Source organism: Cavia porcellus, unplaced genomic scaffold (genome assembly GCF_034190915.1).
Source record: "Cavia porcellus strain 051 isolate PalLab524CR breed Dunkin Hartley unplaced genomic scaffold, mCavPor4.1 scaffold_26, whole genome shotgun sequence".
Classification (NCBI taxonomy): Eukaryota; Metazoa; Chordata; class Mammalia; order Rodentia; family Caviidae; genus Cavia; species Cavia porcellus.
Genome location: NW_026947509.1, coordinates 21,228,336 through 21,254,140, shown reverse-complemented (window position 1 = coordinate 21,254,140; position 25,805 = coordinate 21,228,336). Strand labels below are relative to the sequence as shown.

The window sequence follows — 25,805 nt, the reverse complement described above, 5'->3', positions numbered from 1 at the left end:
TCTGTGAACCACAGTGGTTCAGGAAACCTAGCTGTGCACTCTGAGCTGCCCATTGTGGCAACCACAAAGATTATTCTTTAGCATCTATCAAACTTCGCTTCTTTAAATGCACGCATACTCACCAGACAATTAGCATTTATTTTCCCTATTTTTCCCACAAAGCAAATCTTGATTTTTAACTCACTCATGATCAGAGAACTCACAGAACTTGAGCCCAAGCATCCACACTTATCATCACTACAGTGTGCAACCTTTGTTTGATGTCTATCCATGTGACTCAAGTATATTATTTTGAGAGCCAGCTGTACGTATATGTGGCCTAGTTCTGTGCACAGGCGTCTGTGGATAGATGTCTCCGCCCTTGTGTGCCATGCAGGTAGGCTTACAAGAAAAGCAAAGGTTCTGGACTGAAGCTCTCAAGAGTGGGCAAAGATACCTGTGAAATACAGAGGAATGGAAGAGCTGTACTCCTGAAGGGACCCTCTCTGTCCCAACCCTTCACTTTGAGAGGATTCCTGTTGCAGGCTCCTGAGTGGAGGAGGGATGAGCTGGACTAGAGGAGAGAGGAGAAGGGAACAGAACTGTGATGGGAAGAGAAGAGACAGCTGGGAAGGAGGCGGATAGAAGGGGCAGAAAGGAAGAGAGACATATGTGAGCCACTTCCCCCATGCCCCACCATTTCTCTCATTTATTATGTCCCTTAAAGGATGGACAGCAGTGGCTGGTGAGGTACGCCTCTGCTCTGCCCAGAGACCCCACCTGCCCTCCCCTTCTGCTGCTGAACTGGTGGGCTGGGTTACCATGGCAACAGTGAGACCGTGATAGCCACAGGCAGGCCTTGCTCCTGCTCTTGGGTTTTGTGCTAGTAATGGAGAGGAGAGGCTCTATCTGGACCAATCCCCACTCCCCTCCACCCCATTTTCATTGGCCATCCAGAACTGAGACCATACCAAGTGAATATCCCCTCCCCTACACACAGAAATACAAAACAGCAGTCTGAAGCAGGGATAGAAAATGGACTTTTTTTTAAAATTGCAAGAACATTTAGCCAATAGCATTAGAGTTCTGCCTGGATTTCAAATTTAATTGACAAAAGCTGCACTCAGCTCCTGTCATCCTCCGAAGTCTTACTGAAGCCCTCGGAGACAGGAGGTAGCAGGGGTACCCGCTTGCAGGGCTGAAGCCTGAGGTAGCCTAGGGGGAACTGCACAGACCCATTGTGTGTGACTGCAGGGGAATGCTGGTCCCCTGGGATGTTTATTCACAGCTGCGGCTGTGGCCAAGAAACTGGAGCAGGACAGGACGTCCCTTTGATGAGGTTTGTCTTGGGTGATCATTGGAACTCACACACTGGGGAGATGCCAGAACTGAAAAGGTGTCAGAAGTCATCCAACCCAAATGAGGATTAGATGAAGTAACTGAGGCCAGAGAGCAATTGATTTGCTCAAGGTGACAGTGGGATCCCGTGGCAGATTCGGGACAGTGCCAAGGCTTGACTCCTAGCTGACATCACCCCACACCTGGGGCTCACTCCTCAGACCTATGCTGCTGCTGGCCCTGAAGACCAGTGGATTGAGTAGGAAAATGCATCGTGGGTAGCATTCCTAAGTGTTTTGTCTTGCTACGGAGGTTACAAACCATGGAGGGAAAAATACAGCTCATTGCTAATTACACCCTTAATGCACTGGAATTGAAAACCTTTAATTAAGAACTAAACTGAGAGAAGAGCAGCACCAGTCCCTTCCCTCCCATTCACTGTGCCATGAGGCTGTCGTCCACATCGCCACCCTTCGTGCCTGCAGAGCCCTGGCCCCTGGAGGGTTCCATAGGTGGTTATCTGTGCAAGGTCTGCAAGAGAAGGGACCCCTCTTCCAGAAAATGGTCAGCATCTTGAGGGTTCCGGAAGTTTAGGGATATTTGTGTGATCATACTGAGGGGCAGATGGGGCCAGAAGTGAGCCGTGCAGCCGACTCCTACTCTCAACCACTTCCACACCCCACGCCCCCTACCCCAGAAACTTAGAGAAAGAGATGGGTGTGATCCCCCGACCCCGGACCGCTCGAGGTCAGCCGATCACAGCGAGCCTTGTAGAGATCGCGCTCACGAGCCAGGCGAGCTACCTCGGCCCGCAGCGCATCCAACTGTGCGGCCAGGCGGGCACGCTCGGCCTCCAGCCCGCGCCGCTGCTGCAGCCGCTTGGAGCGACAGGCCTGCGCGTAACCGCGGTTCTTCAGCGTGCGGCGCCTCTGCTTCAGCCGCAGCGCCTCGTCTCGCCCGCAGCCCCGCAGCTGCCGGTTGAGCTCCCGCACAGACATCGATACCAGCGCCGCGTCTGAAAACCGCTCGGCCATCTGCGGAGGTGCAGTACAGGCACTGGATCAGCCAGCAGTCAACGCCGAGGTCCCGAGGCCAGGCTAGGCCGGCTCTCGGGAAGGCTCCGCCCCGCACCTGGCCCTCACTTTTACCCGAACGCCCAGTGCTGTAACTCAATCTGTTGCCCTTGCGACCCCACTCCAGGTCTCCCCACACCGCTCGCGCCCCCTTGGGCACGCCCATCGGTGAGACCTTCCTTCCATTGGCAGGCGAGCCAATGGCACACCTGGACCGCTTTGCCCTCCAAGTCCCGGAACCCGCACCCAGACAGACCCGCCCCATCGCGCCGCCCCTCCAGTCCCAGGGGCTGCAACCCTGTGACCCTCAAAGGATTTGGATTACATCCTAATGTCCTCAACGCCCCAGTCTGTGTCTGTAATTAATAGGATGAGTCCCAATCCTTCCTGAGAAGGTTGGGCGCTTGGAAAAGGCCAACCTCAACCACAGCTTCCACCCCGCTCCATTCCACGCACCACGTACCTATTTACTTCCTCCTAATCGCTCTGTAATTCTCAACCCTTTCCTTTTGAGTCCTCTTCTAATCTTATTTTTCTTCCTCTTCTTTATGATTCAGCTTAGTCATCTCCGTTTTGGAGCGAAAAAAATGTTATCTCTGATTTCTTTCAAAGGCCCTTCTCTGCTCTTGCCCTCTTTTCCCAGACCACAATCTTCTCCAGGAACTCTCCTTTCTCTCTCTGTCCAACATGCCTCCCCCAGACCAGTTGCTTGGTCACTCACCTGGGCATGCTGGGCTCCTGTCTCCTCTGGGTTCCCTGGGTAGTAGCTGTGGGGTCCCTCCATAGGGACTGAGCCTTGACCTTGCAGCAGCTCCACCGCCTCATCGGGACTCAGCCCCAGTGACTCCCCAGCCCCTAGCTGCTGTTGCAGGGTAGCCAACCAGTACAGCTCCTCCAAGCCTGGCCTCGCACCCTCGGTGGCCCCCACTATGCCCGGCTCACTGAAGGTGGGTGAAGGAGGCACTGAGCTGTAAGGTGTGGAGCCCAGTGAGGCTGTGGGAGGGCCGGATCGCCCCTCGGAGGGTTCCTGCTTTACCTCAAACTTCATCAAATCAAAGTCATTAACATATTCCATGGCCAGAGGGCTCGGGGGCAGCGCCATTTTGGGGCTGTACTGGGAGAGATGTACCTGCAAAACAGAGAACAAATCTGTAGCCACAGAGGTGGCCTGTCGTCCCTTCACCAATCTCAGAGCCCAAAGCCCAGATGTCTTGGAGTCACAGCTCTGGGAAAGCAGAGTAGTGGTGCAGCCCTGTTCACCACCCAGTCACCTCCAAGTGGGGCAGCCTTGCAGGTGGCAAAGGGTCCTGATGCCAGGAGACAAGAAGCTGAAGGGTTAAGGGAGGAAGAGGGTAGCACAACCCCTTGCCCCAAGGGTGCCCCTGGGATCTATGAAAAACAAGAGTAATGTGGCAGTGCTCCCAACCCCCGGTGCTGAGACGTGCTGAGAGGCTCTGCCATCCCAAGGGACACCATTCCACTTCCAAGCAATTAAAAAAATTATGCTTAATTAACTGTGACTGAATCTGTATGTATTTTACGGTGGTGGGAAGGCATGTATGCTGTGGATTTAAGATATAATGGCACCGTGTCTCCAAGCACTCAGGACAGTGCCTTAAATATAAAAGACCCTCAGTGCACATTTGTTCTATGGATTAATCAATCAATGAGTCTCTTTTACAAGAGCAAGAGACTTTCTAGCGGGGAGGAGGAGTCCTGGAGCCAGTTCTAGAAAGATCAGGACTAGTGGCTGCCATCTGTCCTCAAGACTTGTTTCTACAAGAACTCACCAAGATTAATTGTCCCTTTCAGTTTAGAACATGCTGAATTGTGTAAACTCAAGCAGACCACTTTCATCTTTCTAACCACTTCCCCTTCCATTCAGTGAAGCAGTTAGACTATGTAACATCTCCCAGTGTTCTACAAAACATCACTTCTAAAAAGTAACTAGAGATTTATACTCAGTTGAACCTTCTGTTCACATTCAACGTGGGGTGTCTCAAACCTGACACCAAGGAACACTCTCCACTACATTACCAACTGTGGAGCACATGTTCTTCTGGCTAGGTGGCCTCAGAGATTTTTTCCAACCTAAAAGTCCCAACTCTATCCAATCCAGCTTCCCATTCCCACACCTCCACCCGCTAGCAGGGTCAGAACAAGGTGTGTCCATCCCCAGGGCTTAGCCTTTGGCTCCCTCTTGATGCCCTAGCCTAGGTAGTCCTCTTTTCAGCCACATCTCAGACTCGCCCAGGCTCTCCCAGAAAGGTTGAAGGAAGCACATTCCTCTCTCTTCCTGTCTCAGCTCCCCCCTCCTGGAGCTCCTCACCCTTTAGAGGACAGATGGGTTGGAAACAAAAACAATTGAAGGAATCCTTCCTCAGCAGGAAGGAAGCCATGCCACGATGACAGAGGTATCCAGAGAGAACCAGACTTGCAAAGAAGAGGTAAGTGGGAAAGATTGTTTATCTTTCTGGTGTGATAACAGCCAGAGTGAGAGCAGAGAGTGCAGAAATGTGAGGATGCTAGAAGACAGCAGTGGTGAGAGGAGTGATAGGTGAGAAGCCTGGCATGCAGACATACTCACTTTAGGGACAGCAGAGATGATGTGGTCAGGGTCAGAGCCAGACAGGCACAGCGTCTCCAGAGTCTGGAAGCCCCATGAAGCAAGCAGGGCCTGGTACTACTCTGCTCATAACCAGGGGGCTGTGGGCACAGAGCCCAAAGGGCACTCTTAAGGCACCAGCTTTCTGAGCTCATCTCTTTCCTCAGGCCTCAGCCAATGAGGTCAGGAGATAATTTGCATATCTCATTAGCCAGGGGGGCTGGGAATGATGGACAGGAAGAAGAGGACAAGCATTTCTGTCCTCAAAAGGGGGCATCTTCCCCAACAAAGCTCCTCACTGATGGTTCAAATCATATGTGTTTGGTTCTCCGATACACAGCCACACTGATTCCAACCACCACTCCTCCCTGTGGACACAACCCTCAGCTCTCAACCACTAAAACCCTGGGACTGGGAATGAAAGCCAGACAAGCTCTTGGCCCCCAACCCCACAAAGCTTTGTACTTCTCTTTGGTGTTTGCAAGAAATACAAGCTCTTCCTAGCCCACTCTTACCTAACCCACTCTCACCGAGCCTGTTTGGTTCTATTTCTTCTTTTCAAGTAGCTTTCCTCTTCACATTTTTGCCCTCTGCCCCATCTTCACCCGGATTGGCCTTATACCACTTACAACCATCACAACAGAAAGATAGGCAACTTTCCTCATGGGGAATCTCCAGGACTTGCCCATCCAATCCTCACCTCTCCCACTTCTAAAACCCCAGCCCTAGAAAGACAGCCCAGCTTGGGAGAAGAACTAGGAGAAAAATGGGAATCTTCTCCTTCCTTCTGGGCCACCAAAGGACACTGAAATCTAATCAGCACAAGCCCATCAGATACACTTTCATGGTTGCCCTCACAAGCCCTCTGCTTTGTCTCACCTTTTCCCTGTATCTCTAGCCCTCTCTCTTCATCTCTCACTCATTGTAGTTCCCAGATGGCTGGGGAGTGACCTATATTTCCAGCCTAATCTCCTAACACCTCTAAGAGCTATCATCCCCCAGCAGGAGTTGGAACAGGGATACTAGGAATTAGCCAAGGAGACATTTAAACCTGTCCGAAGCTGTTTAAATAAAGTCTGTACTAGAATAGAACTCCAGGGGTTAAAGGCTTCTCCCTACCTTCTGAGGACACTCAGACACTCTCATTGGGCTAACAGGTCCCCCTTCCCAATTTAGAGAGAGACTGGGCACTCAGCCCCAGTGATCCTCAGTTATAAAACTTCACCTGTTGCAAGCCTTAGATTTAAGGGAAAAGCTGGTAGATGCAGATTATTTAAGACAGTGGTTCTCATAATGTTGTCCTCAGACCAACAGCACCAGCATTCCCTGTTAGCGTAGAGACAGAAATTCTTTGGCTTTACCTAACACCTATTGTATCAGAAATTCTAGAGGTGAGATATAGAAACTGCATTTTAATAGGTCCTGCCAGCAATTCTGACAAACACTAAAATTTGAGAACTACTAAATCATAGATGCCTAACTTCCTGTGGTATATCATATGTGTGTGAATGACTGTGTGTGTTTGTGTGTAGTCTCTCCTATCATACTGTATTAGTCAGCTTTTCATTACTATAACAAATACCTGAGATAATAAACCCAGAAAAATTTCAGTTCAGCTCCTAGTTTTCAACACTCCAGTCCATGATCACATGATCTATGTGGGTCCATGGACAGGGGGCATGTGCTGGAGTAAAGCTGATCACCTCATGACTGAGATAAAAAAGAAGAGGAGGAGGCTGGCATCCCACTGTCCCCTTCATGGGAATGTCCCCAGTGACAAGATCTCCCAACTCCTAAAGTGTCCACCACTTCCTAACAATGCAGAGTGAGGGACTAAGTCTTTACATTTTTTTCTTCTTCTTTTTTTTAATCTATGAATAAAATGGATTTGAAAAAAAGGGACTAAGTCTTTAGCACACAAACCTTTGAGGGATGTTAAAGATCCAAGCACACACTTTCTAACACATATGAGAAGATCTACATCAGACAACATCCCTCTCTTTCCACACCTGCACTTCCATTTGATGGAGCAGAGTCCGCCTTCATCATTCACATAGAAAGGCATCTCTGTGTGACTGCCTGGATCTAGGGCTGTTTTCTCAGAAAAGGCCAAAAATCAAGGCTTGGGAACCAGCCACAAAATGGAAAATAGGGATCATGGAGACAGGGAACCCCATACACATGTCGATAGACAATGGCTGTAAGATGGACACCCAGGAAAGAAATCCTAAAATTCCCCTGAACAAAGGAATAGATGTAGAAGCAGCTCCTTTTCATGCCTGCTCTGGCCTGGCCAGACACTCGCCCCCACCCAGCAGCTGTCAGATCTGCCCTGAGCCTCTTGTTTACTGGAGGGCTCAAGGAGAGGTGGAAGGGCTAAGCTGCTAAGGGGCTAACAGAGTCAGACTAAACAAGCTCAGGAGAGCTGAGCCGTTTAGAATTCAGACGAGGCACTGGTAACCAGAGAAAGGAGCTGGGGGACTGAGGGCTGGACTCAGACTAGAGTGGAGGAGACCAAAGGCACAAGAGGAGAGGCTGTGCCAGCCTGTGGGGATGAGGAAGCAGAGCCCATCACCAAGGTTGGGGTGGGGGCGGTTGCTTGGAGGATGAAAAACAGATCATGGGACTGAAAGGCTGGAGGAAATCTGAGAACAGAGAAATAGGGATGAAAAAGATGAAGCCAGAGTGAACACCAAGAATGACAGGACAGAGAGCCGAGCAGACTGGACAAGGAAGAGATATGTGCAGTTCTCAGATAGAGGACAGAACAAGTCAGGCGCCCCACAGGGATCACCCTGAAAGAGACAGAGGACACCAGCAGACAGAAGAGATAAGCAAAGGGCCATGGAGAACTGAAAGACAGATAGGCTTCCAGGAGAGGTCCAAGAAGGGAGTGAAGACCAACAGGAAAGGTGTATAGAAACAAGAGCCTAGAGGAACAAAAGTGATAGAAGAAAAGGCAACAGACAGATTGTCAGGCTGGCCACAAACTCCTGGGCTCAAGCAATCATCCTGCCTCAGCTTTCTAAGGAGCTGGAACTCTAGGCACAAACAAATCCTTTTAACTGAAATGAGTGCTATGAAACAGAAGGACAAGGTGCTCTGAGATTTTACATCATGAAGACTTCATCTTCTAATACAAGGAGCTGGGCCACAGAGTGTAGTGTTTCAGGGACAGGTTGTCAAAGGAAGTCACAATAAACTGAAACAAGTCAGGTAAATAAAAAGTGACCATGCACAAGGTAGGGATTCTAGAATGGAGGAGGACCATTATACCACATTTCCCTGAAAATAAGACTTAACTGGAAAACAAGTCCTAGTATGATTTTTTCAGGATGCTTCCAACATAAGCCCTACCACTAAAATAAGCCCCAGTTAATACTGTCAGTCAGATGGATGCATTTAATATGTCCATTGCAATACACAATGGACATATTAAATTATAAAATAGGGGCTGGGGATTTAGCTCAGCAGCGTAAGCTTCTGCCTTGCAAGTACTCATTTGTGAGTTCGATCCCTGGTACCAATAAAAAAAATTACAAAATAATAATGCTACATATAGTTAACTATAAACAATATTATTGATATTAATACTTAAATTGTAACATAAATTATAATTAAATATTTATAAATATCCTAGTAGGTACCTTTGGATGAGAGGTAAATCTCTATGTAAACAAACAAAAAAAAATCTCTATGTAAACAGACAAATTACCAGAGTACAGAGACAATGCACAAATAACTTGTGCACACAACAATGAACAGATGTGGTTGTATCTTGAATCTTCATAATATGAATCTTCAGAATTCAATGCATCATTTGTTGTAAAAGATGTATTTCATGCACTCATATAAAATAAACTAATATTTTCTGAATTTTGGTGCCAAAATTTTTTGTTGCTTTTGCAAGGACCATTATTATTTTTTTTAAAGAGGAAAAAACAATGATACAAAATTTCAAAACAAGGTAATAGGAAAGTAACAATGGTTAATACATTGCATATTGTTATCTTCAAAGTAGTTGCTCAGATTACAAGATATAGGCATGAAAACCTGATCAAACAATATAAGCATAAACTTTTTTTTTGATTAACTAAATCAGCAGTATACTATCTTAACTGTCTTGTGTATATATATATTTTTTTTCCTGTTGCCTTCTTTCTTTTCTCCTTTGTCCCATCCCAGTTTCTCTTTCCTTTTGAACAGTTTCCTCCCATTTCACAATATCTAGTGTACCTGTTGTATCTTATTTACTCTTTCAGTTTCTCACACTGGGAAGACAATATGATGTTTACACATGCAAGTCTGATTTATTTCACTTATGAATCTGGCCTCAAGTTGCATCCATTTAGCTATAAAAGCGTCAAGTTTATCCTTCTTTATGGCTGAGTAATTATCCATTGTATAAAAATACCACATCTTTTTTATCCATTCCTCAGTTAATGGGCATTTGGGTTGTTTCCAAGTTGTAGCTACCATAAACGTGAGTGATGTTTTTAATTCTTCTGAGAAGATACCCAGAAGGGGAATAGCTGGCTCAAAAGAGATCTCTAATCCTAGTTTCTTGAGGAATATCCAGGCCAATTTCCACAATGGTTGTACCAGTCTACACTCCCACTAATAGTGGAGAAGGGTTCCTTTTCCTCCCATAGCCCCACCAGCATCTGTTATTGGTTGATTTCTTGATGATAGCCATTTTTTCTGGAGATGGAAACTCAGTGTTGTTTTAATTTGCATCTCTTGAATGGCCAGTGATGCTGAATATTTCTTCAGGCAGTTATTTGCAGTTTGTATTTCTTCATCTGAGAAGTGTGTATTCATTTCAGATGCCCATTTTTGGACTGGGTCTTTGAATTTGGGGAATATGGTTCTTTCCAATCCTTTCTATATTTTAGATAAAAGTTCTTTGCCTGAAGAATAGCTGGCTATAATTATTTTCCACTCTATGGGTTGTCTCTTCACTTGGTTGGTGATCTCTCTTGCTGTGCAAAAGCTTTTTAATAAGGGCTGGGGATTTAGCTCAGCGGCATAAGCGCCTGCCTTGCAAGCAGGCAGTCGTGAGTTCATTCCCTGGTACTGATAAAAAGGAAAGAGACCAAAAAAAAAGCTTTTTAATAGGGTTACATCACATTTGTTTACTCTTTGTAGTGTTTCCTGTGCAGTCTAGGTTTTGTTCATGAAGTACCTGCCTACACATATGTCTTCAAGTTTTCTACTTATTTTCTTTTCCAGTAGATTTAGTATCTCTGTTTTAATATTTAGGTCTTCAATCCATTTTGACTTTAGTTTAATGTGTGGTGATAAACATGGGTCTGGTTTTAGTCTTTGGCGTATGGAAAGTCCATTTGTCCAATATTACTTATTTTAAAAGGCTATCTTTCTTCCAGTGTACATGTTTGGCTCCTTTGTCAAAGATAAGGTGCTGAGTTTGTTAGGAGTTGCATTTCTGTTCCACTGATCCTCGAGTCTGCTTTTTTGTCAATACCATGCTGATTTTATCACAGTAGCTTTGTAGTATAATTTCAAGTCAGGAACTGTGATGCCCCCTGACTTGCTTTTGTTGCTCAGAACTGCTTTTGCTATTTTAGGTCTCTTCTATTTCCAAAATAAATTTTAGTACTATTTTCTCTAATTGTGTGAGGTATGCTAATGGTATTCTGATTGGAATTGCATTAAATCTGTACAACAATTTTGGGAGTATGACCATTTTCACTATGTTGGTTCTTCCTATCTATGAGCAAGGGTTACCTTTCCATTTTCTGATATCTTCTTTGATTTCTTTTTTCAAGTTTGGATCATGCTTTTTTTTTTTTTTTTTTTTTTGTCTTTTTCTTTTTTATCGGTACCAGGGATCAAACTCATGACTGCCTGCTTGCAAGGCAGGTGCTTATGCCACTGAGCTAAATCCCCAGCCCCTGGATCATGATTCTTAACTGTCATAAGTTAAGACACTCCTGTGTCATAAGTCTCCAGTTAACACTTGATTTAATGGAAACTTTGTGAAGCCTATGTGCAAGAGGTTGTGACTTAGATGAAGAATTCATAGGACAAAAATCTTTTACTGGCTGGGGATATAGCTCAGGGGCATAAACACCTGCCTAGCAAGTGCAAAGTCCTAAGTTTAACCCCTGGTACAAAAATAAATTATTAGGGGCTGGGGATTTAGCTCAGCAGCATAAGCGCCTGCCTTGCAAGCCTATGGTCATGAGTTCGATCCCTGGTACCAGTAAAAATACAAAAAAAAAAAAATTATTTACAGCTGTGTTACTAATGCACTATAAGCAGACTCCATGGATAAGAAGTGCTCATTTAAGGAAAGTTCTATTGCTGGACATATGAGACTGACCCAATGGTTCTACAGGAAACGGAGTCACAAAAAAGTTAGGCTAGAACTCAGAGTTTAGAGAGTTATGACAGTGTTCCAGAAGAAGATGGCATGTATTTGAATAAATGTAGATTTTTGTGCATGAATAAATGTAGACTGCTGTATGTGAATAAATGTAGATTGTGGTACATGAGAAAATAAGACATCTCTTAAATATAAATCTATTAAGTCTTTTGGAGTAAAAATTAATATAAGACACAATCTTATTTTCGGGGAAATAGAGTAATCAGGACCAGAGGCAGGAAAGAAGCATACATGTTCATGGAACCTAAAAACAAACAAACAAAAAAAGGAAGCCAGAAAGTAGAAAGCAAGTAAGGTGGGGAAAATGCTGACAGATGAGGTTGGAGCAGTCAGCAGGAGTCAGACCATGCCAAACCTGGTGGATCATGTCAAACCTAGTGGACCATGCCAAGGATTAGGGCTTTATCCCAAAATCAGTGAGGCTGGGTATGGTGGTACACACCTGTAGTCCTAACACGCAGATGCTGAGGTAGGAGGATTGCTATGAGTTTGAGGATAGTATAGGCTACATATAAAATAGTGAGTTCAAGGTCAACCTGATCTACATAGTTAGGCCTTGCCTCCAAAGAAAAAGAAAAAAAGACTGAGGATGTAGCTCAGTGGTACAGCACCTGCCTGGCAAACGCAAGGCCATGAGTTTGAGTCCCAGTGCCAAAAAAGGTAAAAAGTACATCAGTAATGTTCTACTTCAGTGTGCCAGGAAAGATATGATGTGTTTAGATTTGTATTTAAAATGATCATTTTCAGCACTTTGCACTTGGGAGGGTGAGTGGAATCAGAGTCAGTTTGGGGGTTGAGTTTGGGGATGTAAAAAATTCACACATGCACCAGAATATGATGCTGTGAGGAGAGGCAGCTTCTGACCACTGACCCTCAGCTGAGACATCTTTTCCTAACCCTGACATCATCTTGGTTAGCTCTGTGCACAAATATGTGGCCCTATCATCTGCCCATGCCAACTTGTGTACACTGGCTTATTGGAAAGGACTTTTAAACAAAGAGAGAAGCAGGACTGGATAAAGAGGGGAGATTTGGAGTGCATTAAAATCCCAATCAGTTGATTTCATAGGAATACTGGGATGGACATTCAGAGTTGTGCCAAATTTAGGCAAAGGGTATAGGAGTACCTTTGTACCTTTGTACTCCTATACCAGCCAGTTAGACACACATGCCCATGGGAACGGAACAGTACATTCCATTCATTTGAGCCATAGGCAATGGTCAAGGAGAAATGACAGTTCTCTCTTATCTGGAGTTCCACCTTTTGTGGCTTCAGTTATCTGTGACCAACTATGACCTAAAAATATTAAATGGTGAATGCCAAAAATAATTCATGTGTTTTAAATTGCATGCTGTTCTGAATAGTAGGATGAAATTTCACACCTTCTCACCTTGTTCAACCCAGGACATGAATCATCCCCTAGTCCAGTGAATCCAGACTATGTATGTACCTGCCCACTAGTTACTTAGCACCTGTCTCCATTATCAGATGAATATCGTGGCATCACACTTCTTGCATTCATGTAACCCTATTTCACTTAATACTGGCCACAAGTACAAGGGTAGTGATGTTAAACCACGTATGATGGCACACACGTATAATCACAGCACTTAAGAGGATGAGGCAGGAGGATTGCCAAAGTTCAAGGTCAACCTGAACTATATAGTGGGTTCAAGCCCAGCCTGAACTGCATTGCAAGATCTTGTCTCAAAAAAAAAAAAATAGGAGTAATGATGCTGTCAGATGATCCTACTTCTAACATGTCCTCAGACCAACAGCAGCTTAATAATGTATCCATCACAGTGCCTCACTTCACCTTATCAAGTAAGCATCTATCATTTCACATCATCTTAAGAAGGCTAAGGGATTGGAGATAGAGCTCCATGGCAAAGCACTTGCCTACCAATCTTCATTACTGGAAAAAAAAAGAAGAGAAGGAAGAAGAAAGGAAGAGAGAAAGAAAGAGAGAGACAGAGAGAGAGGAATGAGATATTTTGAGGAACAGAGACCACATTCACATAACTTTTATTGTGATATATTATTATAATTATTCTGTTGTTATTATTTTCCTTCTGTGCCTATTTATAAACTCAACTTCATCATAGGTATGTATGTTTAGGAAAAATATATATATTCATATATTGATTATCTCCAGGTATACATGGTTAAGCATTAACTATGGTTTCAGGCATCCACTGGGGGTTTTGAAATGTATCCCCTCCCAGATAAGCAGCTACTGGGCTCAGCCAATAATCAGCTGCAGAGACAGTAAGGACCACATTCTACAGTGGGATCTGGCCAGTGCACCAGCATATCCATTGCAGAGGTCTGTGAAACACGAAGGAATGAACCCAAAAACAAGAGAAACCACAGACCAAGGCAAGGCTGGTCACACCCGCCCCCTGGTGGCACTCCCCAGACGCTGGTCCAGCTACTGCATCTGACTGGGGAGTAGGGAAAGAACTGAACAACTGAACAGGGTGGCAGATAAGGGGAAATCATCAGTGTAGGGAAAGTCTCACAGGGGTACCCTGCTCAGTCTCTCTAAAGCCAAAGAAGAAAGTAATGGTGGGAAGAAGGATTCAGAAACATGGGGTCATTAGTTTTTCATTCTACTAACATTTACTAAGTAACTATTTTAGTTCACATAACTGCTAAGAGGTAGGATAAAAACAACTAAAATGTGGGTCCTCTCAATGTAAAAGAAAAAAAGACAGATAGGAGATAAAAATGGTAATGCTGGATAAACAGAAGTCAGATTATAAAGAATAGCAAATTCCACATGTTAGGAAAGGCTTCAGAGGCTGAGGCAGGAGGATCACTGCAACTTCAAAACCAGCCTGAGCTACATTGTGAATTAGAGTACATTGTGAGACCCTACCTCAAAAAATAAATAAATAAATAAAATATTAACTCCAGTTGTATGATCTAAATTTTTAAAATGATAAAGGTAGAATATAGATTTGTGGGGGAAGGGTGCTGGTAGAGTAAAAGGTCAGGAAGACTTACATTCAGATTCCATGTGACCTGACCACCAGATCTGTAACTTTGAGCAAATAATTGAACTTCTCAAAGCTTCGGTGTCCATACCTATAAAAGAGTTATTGTGAAACAGAATGAGATCATGTACATTCAGCTGCTATTATACAGCTTAATACCTACTGCTTAAGCCATAAATATTATCTCTCTCTCTCTTTTATCCAAATTGAACTTTTATAGCACAGAAGGGAGGTAGCTTTGTAGACAGACAGGAGATACATGGTACAAGAAGTGTCTTAGAAGCCATTAATTGCATTCAGGTGAGAGATAAACTCTGGGCTAAGGCAATAAGCATTGGGGTCAGACCCAGATTTGAGAGATCATTGTAAACAACAAAGCCAAAGGTTCTGACCTCTGATAAGAAAATAATAGAGTTATAGCTGGGCGTGTAGTACATGCCTATAATCCCAACAACACTCAGGAGGCTGAGACATGAGGATCCCCCTGAGACTGAGGCCAGCCTGGGCTGCACATTGAGTTCAAAAACAGCCTGAACTACATAGTGAGAGCCTGTCTCAAAAAACAAAATGACAGATAAATAGATATTCCCATTCCTTCTGGGCAGATGACTAGATGGTGGTATCATTCACAGAGGTAGGGAGTCACAAATCATAGAAGCAGGTGCAGGATGATGAACAAGATGATAGAAGGTTCACCATGCCGCCAACAGCATATATACCCTTAGGCCCAGAAAGTGGCCAAGAGGCAGCAGAATGGAACAAAGTTTGGATACAGGAACTAGTGAGGAGAGATACAAATGTATGAAAGAATAAAGTGCAGAGTAGACTCTGAGTGAGAAGAGTTGGGGACCAGACGCAAGCCCATGGCCAGTGGCCAGCTCTCTTTTAGTCACTTTGTTCCAGGATAGGACTCAGACATATTTGCGAACCAAGATGATTTCTTATGCATTTATTTATTTTTGATATGGAGACTTGAACTCAGAACCTTATGCTTGCCAGGCAGGAGCTGTGCCTCTGAGCAATAACCCAGCCCCCTAGGTTATTTCTGTTGTGAGTGGCAGAAATCCACTTACAATTAGCTTGCGTTAGAGAGTAAATTTATTCATTCCCATAACTTAAATCAGGAATCCATTATGCTCCATTCCTTTGCTCTGCTTCCTCCTGCTGTCTCAGCCAGGTTCCTGATTTGCAGAGCCAAGCTTATTATGGTCTATCAGCTTAACCACACCCTCAGAAGACTCATTTCCAGAGTTTATGGAAAAGTCTCAAACTGGGCCCTCATGTCCATATCTGAACATTCCTGATTGCTGTGACCACAGCAAAGAACACAGCCTGGTCAAGCTGTAGCCTACTCCAAGAAGAGGCCAGACTGACCTGACTACCCAGACAGAGGTAATAGCTCCCTGGAAGAAATCAGGGTCATGGGGCTGGGGATTTAGCTCAGCGGCATAAGCACCTGCCTTGCAAGCAAGCAATCGTGAGTTTGATCCCCGGTACCGATAAAAAAAAGAAAAAGACCAAAAAAAAAAAAAAAAAAAAAAAAAAAAAAAAAAAAAAAAAAGAAAAGAAAGAAATCAGGGTCATGCTACCAGAAGGGACAGAAAATGCTAAGCGGATGCCCACCCCTACGAATATGCAGAGTTTGAGGTCCTGAGATATTTGGAATGGTAGATAACCAGCGGCCTCAAGTTGAGACAAGTGTCAAAATGGAGAAGCAGCTTGAGAAATTCAAGGATTTTATGGTAGTGGCTGGGTGGGGGCAGAGTTCCTCTGGAGAGTGTAGAGAAAATGTCCAGATTAGAAGACCAAAAGAGTCCCTGGGGTGGAGAGACCCGCATCATTTCATAGAAAGGCAGAAAGTAATTCTAGCCAAAAAAAAGAGAGAGAGAGAGAGAGAGACAAGGGTTTTTCGGAATTGAAGACTAAGAGGATCCCAGAGTCGGGATGTGGGAGAACAGCACGGCCTGAGGTTGGGAGGGCCCAGTTCCTGAGAACTAAAAAGGCAGTGTTCATCCCCCAAGCTTAAAACCACTAGGGCTCCAGCCGCTGGCCTCACCCTTCATTTTCAGCTGCTTTGCCGCTCTGTGACTCTCCGTCGCTATCTCCCGGAGCAAGAGTCCTCAAAGTTACATCATGTGCATGGCAGCGTGGCGGAGCTGAGGGCGGGCCCGCAGCGGGCCGGCCGCCGCCTGGGCGAGCCCGGGAGCGTACCCTTTGCCTCCAATGAGTTTGGGGGTTAGGCAGAAGCTCTGGGGCGGGGCGGTGCAGAGCAGGGGTGTGGCGCCCGGGACGGGCGGAGACGACTCCGCGGGGTTCCGCCCCCGAGCCTGCCTGCCAGCCTGCTTTTTAAGCGCCTCCAGCCCAGGCTCGGCTCCCCCGCCTTCCTTACCTCCCGACTCTGCTCACTGCTCGGTTCCCGTGGCCGCCCCGCAGCCCCCACTCAGGTGCCATGGCTGCTGTGTACCGCCCCGGCCTGCGGTGAGTGACCCCCAACACGGGGCCCCCCGCTCTTTCCGCCGTGCGTGCGCCCTCGGGGCTGGCTCTGCCTGGTTTCCCATCCTAAGAGGAGAGAGACGGGCGATCGTGCCCATCCGGACCTCACGGACCGTGCACGTAGCACAAGGTCTCCTCTTTGCCGCCCGCTCCTCCCCCTCCTACCTCGCCTGTCTGCTCGCGCCGCGCTGTGTGCGGCTCTCAGGACTTCCTCCACCTTCGCGCTCGCCCGCCGGCCGGCCTGAGTCTCCTCACATCCGTCTCTTCTTCCCGGACCTGAGGCTTTCAGACCCCTGACGCGGTCTTAGCCTCCCCCCTGGGTTGCCATGAAAAGCCGTTGGGCCCAGAACCCATGGGTCATGCTCCCCTGGGGCTCTAAGCTCAGAGATCCTTACACAAGGTAAAAGGTAAACATCCTTTCTCGGCCTAACCCCAACTGGAACCTGGCAACGAGCCCAGCGCAGCCTGAGGGACCCAGAGGCCAGGGGAGAGGGAGTTAGATGGGAGTAGGAAACCGTTGCTTTCCATTTATATGTGGCTGACTTCTTCCTCTGCTTCCTCCCGAATCTCCAGACTTGGCCTACCTGTCAGTCCTCGCCTACAGCCTCCTCTGGTCTGTCGCCCCCCTCCCGCAGCTTTTATTCCAGTGTCTTGACCTGATCTCTGTCCCACAGCCTGTTCTATTTGGCCAGACTACGTGAGTGGTCTCTAAAGGATAGAAAGAAAATTCTACCTGGGCTACTAAAGGTGGGTGTGGGGACTTAGCAGTGATCCAAGCTCTGGACACAGCCCTCAAGACTGTGCCTTTGAAACTAGACCTAGGGAAAACTCTCCCGATAAGAACAGACTCAAATCCCAGGAGCCCTTCTTCCCTGCCTCTGGGCCACACTGGGCATCTATCCTGTTCTGATCTTGGAAACTACCTCGGGTCTCACCCCAGAGAGGCCCAAGCACTCACATCCATGGTCTCCCTTCCCCAGATTTATGGCCTCTGAGTCTGGGCTTTTTCTAGTCTGATGTTCCACCCTACCAACGACACCCAAAGCTCTCTAGCCATGTGGGGTATAAGAAAGCAAACTGTGGCTGCTTACTTCTGCAATACATACATTAAAAAAGAAAGCAAGCCATGGCAAACATATGCTCCCCCGCCCTGCTATCTGGGCTTCGGAGGGGTAATGCTGTGGCATATGAGAAGGGTAATTAATCTCTTTTGGTCTTTGGCCTCTCTGGGTCATTCTACCCTGGGTCCAGGCCAATCAGAGCAGACCCTGCCACTCTGTCCAAGAGACAAAACAGACAGTATGGGGACCCTTTCCTGCTAGGAATCAAGGCATGAATCCTGCCAGTAATATTCATTCCCTACTGCCCTTTCACAGAGTTCAAAAGCATCTACCTAGAGAAAAATTTTTATGCAAGCCCTGACCCATGCGAGTAGTAGCAGATCTAGTGCCTGGAACCCCAACATCCAGCCCCATCTTTGTGCAAGAGCCCTAATCTAGAAAGTTGGCACTGGATGAGCACTATTGAGGCTTTCGCAGACCTACAGCATTCATACCAGAAGAGAAAATAAAAACAGCTGCCCTTTTAATGTATAAAACTGTACTTGTGAATAGAAAAAACACAAATGAGGCTTTAAATAGCAAATGCACGAAGCTTTTAAAACCAAGCAGTTTCTTGACACTTGAGCCCAAGAGTATATGTTCATCTAAACACACCAGGCATAGTGAAATATAGGCATGGATTTCACTTGCAAAAATATCAATGTGCCTATATGTATACTTCCACAGCCAGATGGGCCCCATTATGCTCATTTGACTCTTGCTGACCAGGACACCCTCATTAAGTCCCAAAAGACCACAGGATGCATGCACCCTGATCCCATCCCACGCACCAACTCCACCCTGCTCTAACAGTACCTGTACCTGGACATGCTTTAGCACTTTCCGAAGAAGCTCAGGCATCCTGTTCACACTACCACCATCATTTGTCTGTGCTCCATGATAGCAACTGCCTAATCGCCTCCCTGTTTGTTTCTTTTCTCCAGGCTTAGCTGGCAGGGTTTGAACCCCTGGTGCTGGTCATCATGCCGCAGCATCCAGACCCTGCGTGTACTCAGTGGAGATCTGGGCCAGCTGCCTGCTGGAGTTCGGGACTTTGTGGAGCGCAGTGCCCACCTCTGCCAGCCAGAGGCCATCCATATCTGTGACGGGACTGAGGCTGAGAACACTGCCACCCTGACCCTGCTAGAACAGCAAGGTCTCATTCGAAAGCTCCCCAAGTATGATAACTGGTAAGCCCTGAGCCCAGCCATCTACCAGATGTGCACAGTTTGGAAAGAGGACGTTTTTGGGGTTACCAAGATGGACTCATATTTAACTAGACCATCCTAGTGGAATGAGTAAGAATGGAAGCTTTCAGGAACTGAGATTTTCATGTTAAATGAAGCTGATATGATATAAACAGAATAACTAGAATTAAAAATGAACTTTAAAAAGTGGGCCTGGGGATGAAAGAGACCTGCTGGCTACCATCTTTTTGACAATCCCCTCTCCTCCAGCTGGCTGGCCCGCACAGACCCCCAGGACGTGGCACGAGTAGAGAGCAAGACAGTGATTGTCACTCCTTCTCAGCGGGACACGGTGCCCCTGCCAGCTGGGGGGGCCCGTGGACAGCTGGGAAACTGGATGTCCCCAGCTGAGTTCCAGCGAGCTATGGATGAGAGGTTCCCAGGCTGCATGCGGGGTAACCAGGGCAGGGATGCAGGGGCAGGGGCACTGAAGGTATGACCCTTTTGGAGCCCTTCATTTGGGTGACACTTTGCTCCTCAGGCCGCACCATGTACGTGCTCCCATTCAGCATGGGTCCTGTGGGCTCACCACTGTCCCGCATCGGAGTACAGCTCACTGACTCAGCCTACGTGGTAGCAAGCATGCGTATTATGACTCGGCTGGGGACGCCTGTGCTTCAGGCCCTGGGAGATGGGGACTTTGTCAAGTGCCTTCACTCTGTTGGCCAGCCTCTGACTGGGCAAGGTGAGTGCCCAGGGGAGGACTGAGAAGCCTTCTTGCACTCAGAGGGAACTGCAAATTGTACAGATGCTATGAGCCTGTATCCTGTGAAAGCTGAAGCCCAAATCCCAGGAAGTACTGTGGGCTGAGAGTGAGCATGTTTGGAGAACAGTTTGCGCAAGACTGAGAAAAGTCAGTCTTTGTGTCTAATAGAGGCATGGGAGCTAACTGGTATCAAAAGGCAGAGGAGTGCTTTAGCCACTTCTGCCAACTGCCACTGCTCCCAAGTATCTCTTCTGCCAATCCTTGATCCCGTTGGCCCCTGACACCCCAGTTCCTGATGCCACTGCCAGCATGACCCCATTGTCCCCAGGGGAACCCGTGAGCCAGTGGCCTTGCAACCCAGAGAAAACCCTGATTGGCCATGTGCCTGACCAGCGGGAGATCGTCTCCTTCGGCAGCGGCTATGGTGGCAACTCCTTGCTGGGCAAGAAGTGCTTTGCCCTGCGCATCGCCTCTCGCCTGGCCAGAGATGAGGGCTGGCTGGCGGAGCACATGCTGGTGAGGGCCTGGGGAGGAACTGGGCAGCTGTGGAGGGTGGGTCAGGGGTGGCCAATTGCCTCACCTTTGCCTCCTTCCTGCCAGATGCCATACTGCTGGTCAGGGACCCTCCCAGAAACTGACTTTTTGCCCCATGCTGCTAAATGTTGCTAACTTGGGCCTGGTGGCAAAGCAGTTCATCTGCTTCATGAATAAACAGTGGCACCCCATGTGAATCCCTAACTGTCCTTCTTTACACATAGCACATCCTAACCTTCAGTGACCTCCTGTTCTCTTTGTCCCCAACATACAGATCCTGGGTGTCACCAACCCTGCAGGGAAGAAGCACTATGTGGCAGCTGCCTTTCCCAGTGCCTGTGGCAAGACAAATCTGGCCATGATGCGGCCCGCACTGCCAGGCTGGAAAGTGGAGTGTGTGGGGGATGATATCGCCTGGATGAGGTTTGACAGTGACGGTGAGGGACCCTCCAGTCACACTATCACTTCTAGCTCTTACCGAATCCTTATGACATTTATAGTGAGCTTTGTAGTTGGGAACCTTTTTCTAAACAGCCCTGCCAGACAGAGCCTTTCCCCATCAGATCTGAGGTAGAGCTCAGGGCAAGGACGGGTAGGCTAGGACCCTATTAAGCCTTTTCCTGGTTGGCCCTTTCTTTTCATTCGCTTCTCCTCCTGACAGGTCGACTGCGGGCCATCAACCCTGAGAATGGGTTCTTTGGGGTGGCTCCTGGCACCTCTGCAACCACCAATCCCAATGCCATGGCCACAGTGCAGAGTAACACACTGTTTACCAACGTCGCTGAGACCAGTGATGGCGGTGTATATTGGGAGGGCATCGACCAGCCTCTTCTACCCGGCATCACTGTAACCTCCTGGCTGGGAAAACCTTGGAAACCTGGTACGTGGGTTGGGACTTCAGGGCTCAACACCTTAATGATGGAAAAGCCTGCTAGATCTGGTCATCTCCTGAAAGGCAAATTATATTGAAAGGAAATTATAAGTAGTTTTCAACTTCGGGCAAAATCTCAGTTTGTGCCCCAAGAGTGAGAGGAAGAAGGATTGTTTTGAAAATTGTTCCAGAAGGAATTAGGCTCAAAGACAGTTCATAGAGTTGGACTCATTAGGAAAAGAGGAAACCTGCTCCTCTGCTCAACTTCCCTCCTGCTACTTGGCTGCCACCTCCCCGGCATAATAGCCACTGTCTAGAGGCCGGTAAGTTACCTTCACCCTTCCCCTGTTCCTCCAACACATACTCCCTAATGCTTCTTTCATGCTAAATCAGACCAGCACTTTAGTCTTTCCCAGAAGCTAGTTTCTCAATTCTGTCATTAACTGGGTGCCTTGGGCCCCACGCCTCCCCCAGTCCTGTACTCTGGACCTTTGGCTTTCCATGTCTTCCACAATCGCAGTTAGAGAGCAAAGAGACTCTGAAGTGAAAAACAGAACAGCAGGAAGGGTGGCCTTGTGGTTGCTGAAGCCTCATTTCAGTTTGCCAGGCTGGCCCTAACAGTCACCCTCATCTTATCACATTTCATTTTCTGTAACACCATCATTAAGCACCCCCCAGCTTACCCACCCAACTGAGAAGTCCAAGAAACCTTAATCTTCCCCCACAGGGTAGTTCCCCAACCCTTTCATTATCTCTGAATTCAGGGGTATAACTAGGGCGTCTTATGCCCAGCTTTAGTTCTCAGAATGATAAAGACCCTGTGTTAGGGTCCCACACTGGTTGCTAATGAAGGCTAGCTCTTATCTGACAAGAGAGGCAGGGACAGGAAAGGGCAGGGGGTAGGAGTATTGGTTCCATGGATTCCTCACTCCCCAGGTCTGACTAGCAATCTCTAGTAGAAAAGGTATTATGATCTTTCAGGCTCCTCTCAGTGGTGCCTCACATGGGTTCCACTGACTTAATCTCTACCCTCTTCAGAGCACCCAAAGATGCCATATGACCTGGGCTCCTCAGGTCATACCTGCTCAGTCTGGGTTCCTCAAGCTCCACCACTCAAGGGTCTAGGCCTGACCAGGGGAATCATAAAAAGTTTGGTAGTTTGTTTGTTTGGGGTTTTTTGTTTTTATTTTGTTTTGTTTTTTGAGATAGAGTCTTATAGCCCAAGCTGGCCTTGGTGACCCTCCTGCCTCAGCCTCCTGAGTACTGCGATTAAAGGCATGTGGCACCATGCTGGCAGATTCTTTTAGGCTTCTTTGTGGCAAAGGGTGGTACAGGAAATTGAATTTACAACCTTGTGTTTGCCAAGGAGGCTCTGTACTGCTAAGCTATATACCCGGCCCCTGAGATTCTGTTAGTTTTCAAATCAATTGTTGTTTGCATTTTAGTAGCTCAGGAGATTCTATCTTCTCTGACTTGCTGATGGAAAGCCAACTATCTGAAATACTGACCTGACAGTCTCAGTTTTTGCTTTAAGTTTGGGGAATAACTGTAAATAAATAAATTCTAGCAAAATTTATTGTAACCATCTATTGTCTAAAACCATTTCCATGGGTCCTACCTATGCCAAGTGCCTGTAGCTTGGCATAAATATTAGTACTTTGCCAAACCCAATTCTCTCATTCTTCTCTGGCAGCACCATTATGGATAAATAACCTGACCTTTTGGTGGCAATGTTCTGGATCCCCTCTCCCTATTCCTCATCACATGAGGTTATAGGTAACTGATGAGGCAATTGCACAAAAGAAATTGTGCAAGAATGTAATGCGCGTGAGCATTGGGAGTAGACATCACCTTTGAAGTGACAGTGTTTGTGTTTCCTTTGCCAGGTGACAAGGAGCCCTGTGCACATCCCAACTCTCGCTTTTGTGCCCCGGCTCGCCAGTGCCCCATCATGGACCCGGCCTGGGAGGCCCCAGAAGGTGTTCCCATTGATGCTATCATCTTTGGAGGCCGCAGACCCAAAGGTAAACAACACGTGGGCTCCACGCCCTGTTGGTAAAAGGCCTCGTGCTATATTAGGGCCCAGCAGTCTGTTGTACTTAAAACTCAGGGAGCCTCAGCCTGGATTTCCAGTTGCAGCTGTCTGTCTCCAGAGTTCTAGCCTGTTGAGAGCAGAATTTGGAGAGGTACGGGGTCTGCTGGGATAGCTAACGTGTTAGGAAAAAGAGATCCAAGCGTTAAGATCATCAGAAAGGACGGGGTGAGGGTTTGGCGAAAAGGGCTGCCTGTGACCTTGTTCACTGGTTGTTCTAGGAGTGCCTCTGGTGTATGAGGCCTTCAACTGGCGTCACGGAGTATTTGTAGGGAGTGCCATGCGCTCTGAGTCTACTGCTGCAGCTGAGCACAAAGGTGAGCACATGGCTTCCCATGGCACCTCCTCACTCCCTTTCTGAGACAGACCTTCTTGCCACCCTTTGCCCCTATTGTCTCCAGTGGCCTCTCTTCTTCCCACTTGTACCCGCCCCCCATTCTCTTCACTTTTCCTGAGGCTATTCCAGAACTGGGAACCCTTTATAACTTTATTCAACAGGATGCAGGGTGCTCCTCCCTTCTAAGGAAGAAAATTCCTTACCTATCTTCCTCTCTGCCCTAGGGAAGATCATCATGCATGACCCATTTGCCATGCGGCCCTTTTTTGGCTACAACTTTGGACACTACCTAGAACACTGGCTGGGCATGGAGGGACGCAGGGGGGTCCGGTTACCCCGTATCTTCCACGTTAACTGGTTCCGACGTGATGAAGCAGGCCGCTTCCTGTGGCCAGGCTTTGGGGAGAACGCTCGGGTGCTGGATTGGATCTGTCGGCGGTTAGAGGGGGAGGACAGTGCCCAAGAGACACCCATTGGGCTGGTACCAAAGGAAGGAGCCCTGGATCTCAGTGGCCTTGGAGCCATAGATACCACACAGCTGTTCTCACTCCCCAAGGACTTCTGGGAACAGGAGGTTCGTGACATCCGGAGCTACCTGACAGAGCAGGTCAACCAGGATCTGCCCAAGGAGGTGCTGGCTGAGCTGGAGGCCCTGGAGGGACGTGTGCACAGAATGTGATCTTGTTATGCTCCAGTCTAGCAAGGCAACATCTACAACTAGAATAGAGAGCCCCCAGCCTTGCAGAAAACATGAGTGATTTCACATTAACATCTCTGTACCCTAAGATCAGGCCACAGATCCTTCCTACACACTGACTAAAAAGAGATGCTCACTTATTTTATATAACATTTGTGCTGTTTTCATTTCCCACCTTTTTTCATAGACTTCCCTATAAACCTGTCCCACCACTGGGTTACATAAGTAAGAATTACTGGTAGAAGGCATGATCTTCTCTGTATCGTGAAGCCTTAGAAAGGTGGGGGCCTCAGCAGGCTGCTAGTTAAAATTCATGGTTAAAATTCATGATCTCCCACTTAAATATGTGAAAGCCTTACAACCCCAATCTCCAGTGAAAGTCGTTCCCATTATTGGTTTTCAAACCTATTCTCCACCTTTCTGACATGGAACTGTGAGTTACAAAGTATTCATGAAATCACGCAATATTAAGACAGCTAACACTTCTATAGCACCTTTTGTGTACCAGACACGCACATTATAAAATAATACTTTGAGAGAAACACCATTTCTGAGAGAGAGAGAGAGAGAGAGAGAGAGAGAGAGAGAGAGAGAGAGTCATACTATGTAGTGCAGGCTGGCCTTGAACTCAGTACGTAGTCCAGGTTGGCCTCAAACTCTCAGTGATCCTCTTGACTCAGCCTTCTGAGTGCTAGGATTATCAGCTTGCACCACCACACTTTGCTTAGTCCCATTTTATTTTATTTTTTTTTACTTTGTCTTTTTAAACAGGGTTTCACTATGCAGTTCAGGCTGGCCTTGAGCTCACTTCATATCCCAAGCTGGTCTCAAACAAGCTGGTAACCAATTAGTTATATACTATATACACAACTATGAACTCATGGATGATCCTCCTGTCTCAGCCTCCTGAGTGCTGGGATTACAGGCGTACACCACCACATCCAGCTCCTAGTGCCATTTTATATTGAAAAAACAAAGGTTGGCTAGGGATATGGCTCACTATTAGAATGTTTGCCTAGTATGCACAAGGCCCTGGGTGTAATCCCTAGTACCACAAAGAAAGAAAGAAAGGTAAAAAAAGGTAAGCAGATACAGAAACATCATGTGTCCAAGGCCACACAATAAATAACAGTGCTAAGGGTAACTAAGAACTGCAGAGATATGTCTGTCATAGCAGCACAAACTTCTAGGACTTAGAAATCTCCTACTCTTACGTTTCTTGAATTTAATAGTATATGAATCCCTGAGTATCATGTTAAAAACATACTAGAGGAGAAATATCCACATACAGAAAACACCAATGACTAGCTGTAATGTTCAAGGG

The 25,805-nt window shown here is 46.9% G+C and overlaps 2 protein-coding genes across 7 annotated transcripts; one reads left to right on the top strand and one right to left on the bottom strand.

Annotated features, from left to right (window-relative positions):
• Positions 1-997: 997 nt before the first annotated feature.
• Nrl (neural retina leucine zipper) lies at positions 998-17,201 on the bottom strand. Of its 4 annotated transcripts, none has more exons than XM_023566857.2 (4): positions 17,063-17,201; positions 14,415-14,495; positions 3,112-3,519; positions 998-2,351 (listed from the first exon to the last, which is right to left on the bottom strand). In XM_023566857.2, the coding sequence occupies exons 3-4, from the start codon at positions 3,490-3,492 to the stop codon at positions 2,019-2,021; spliced, it is 714 nt and encodes a 237-aa protein (XP_023422625.1). In that variant the 5' UTR covers positions 3,493-3,519; positions 14,415-14,495; positions 17,063-17,201; the 3' UTR covers positions 998-2,018.
• Positions 16,705-24,631, top strand: Pck2 (phosphoenolpyruvate carboxykinase 2, mitochondrial). Of its 3 annotated transcripts, none has more exons than XM_003474454.5 (10): positions 16,705-16,882; positions 18,942-19,187; positions 19,455-19,639; positions 19,726-19,929; positions 20,279-20,466; positions 20,759-20,921; positions 21,146-21,364; positions 23,242-23,379; positions 23,669-23,764; positions 24,009-24,631. In XM_003474454.5, the coding sequence occupies exons 1-10, from the start codon at positions 16,854-16,856 to the stop codon at positions 24,461-24,463; spliced, it is 1,923 nt and encodes a 640-aa protein (XP_003474502.1). In that variant the 5' UTR covers positions 16,705-16,853; the 3' UTR covers positions 24,464-24,631. The 3 variants fall into 3 exon arrangements, with proteins under 3 accessions (XP_003474502.1, XP_013013208.1, XP_023422685.1); XM_013157754.3 differs by lacking the exon at positions 16,705-16,882 and adding an exon at positions 17,108-17,297; XM_023566917.2 differs by lacking the exon at positions 16,705-16,882 and adding an exon at positions 17,148-17,304.
• Positions 24,632-25,805: the final 1,174 nt, after the last annotated feature.

Excerpts from the sequence above, each read along its gene's own strand:
- Nrl (XM_023566857.2), bottom strand. The coding sequence starts at position 3,492 with ATGGCGCTGCCCCCGAGCCCTCTGGCCATGGAATATGTTAATGACTTT. Across the intron at positions 2,352-3,111 it reads CAGGAGCCCAGCATGCCCAG|ATGGCCGAGCGGTTTTCAGA; the intron begins GTGAGTGACCAA and ends GCACCTCCGCAG.
- Pck2 (XM_013157754.3), top strand. The coding sequence starts at position 17,224 with ATGAAAAGCCGTTGGGCCCAGAACCCATGGGTCATGCTCCCCTGGGGC. Across the intron at positions 17,298-18,941 it reads CTCAGAGATCCTTACACAAG|GCTTAGCTGGCAGGGTTTGA; the intron begins GTAAAAGGTAAA and ends TCTTTTCTCCAG. Across the intron at positions 23,765-24,008 it reads TGCTGCAGCTGAGCACAAAG|GGAAGATCATCATGCATGAC; the intron begins GTGAGCACATGG and ends TCTCTGCCCTAG.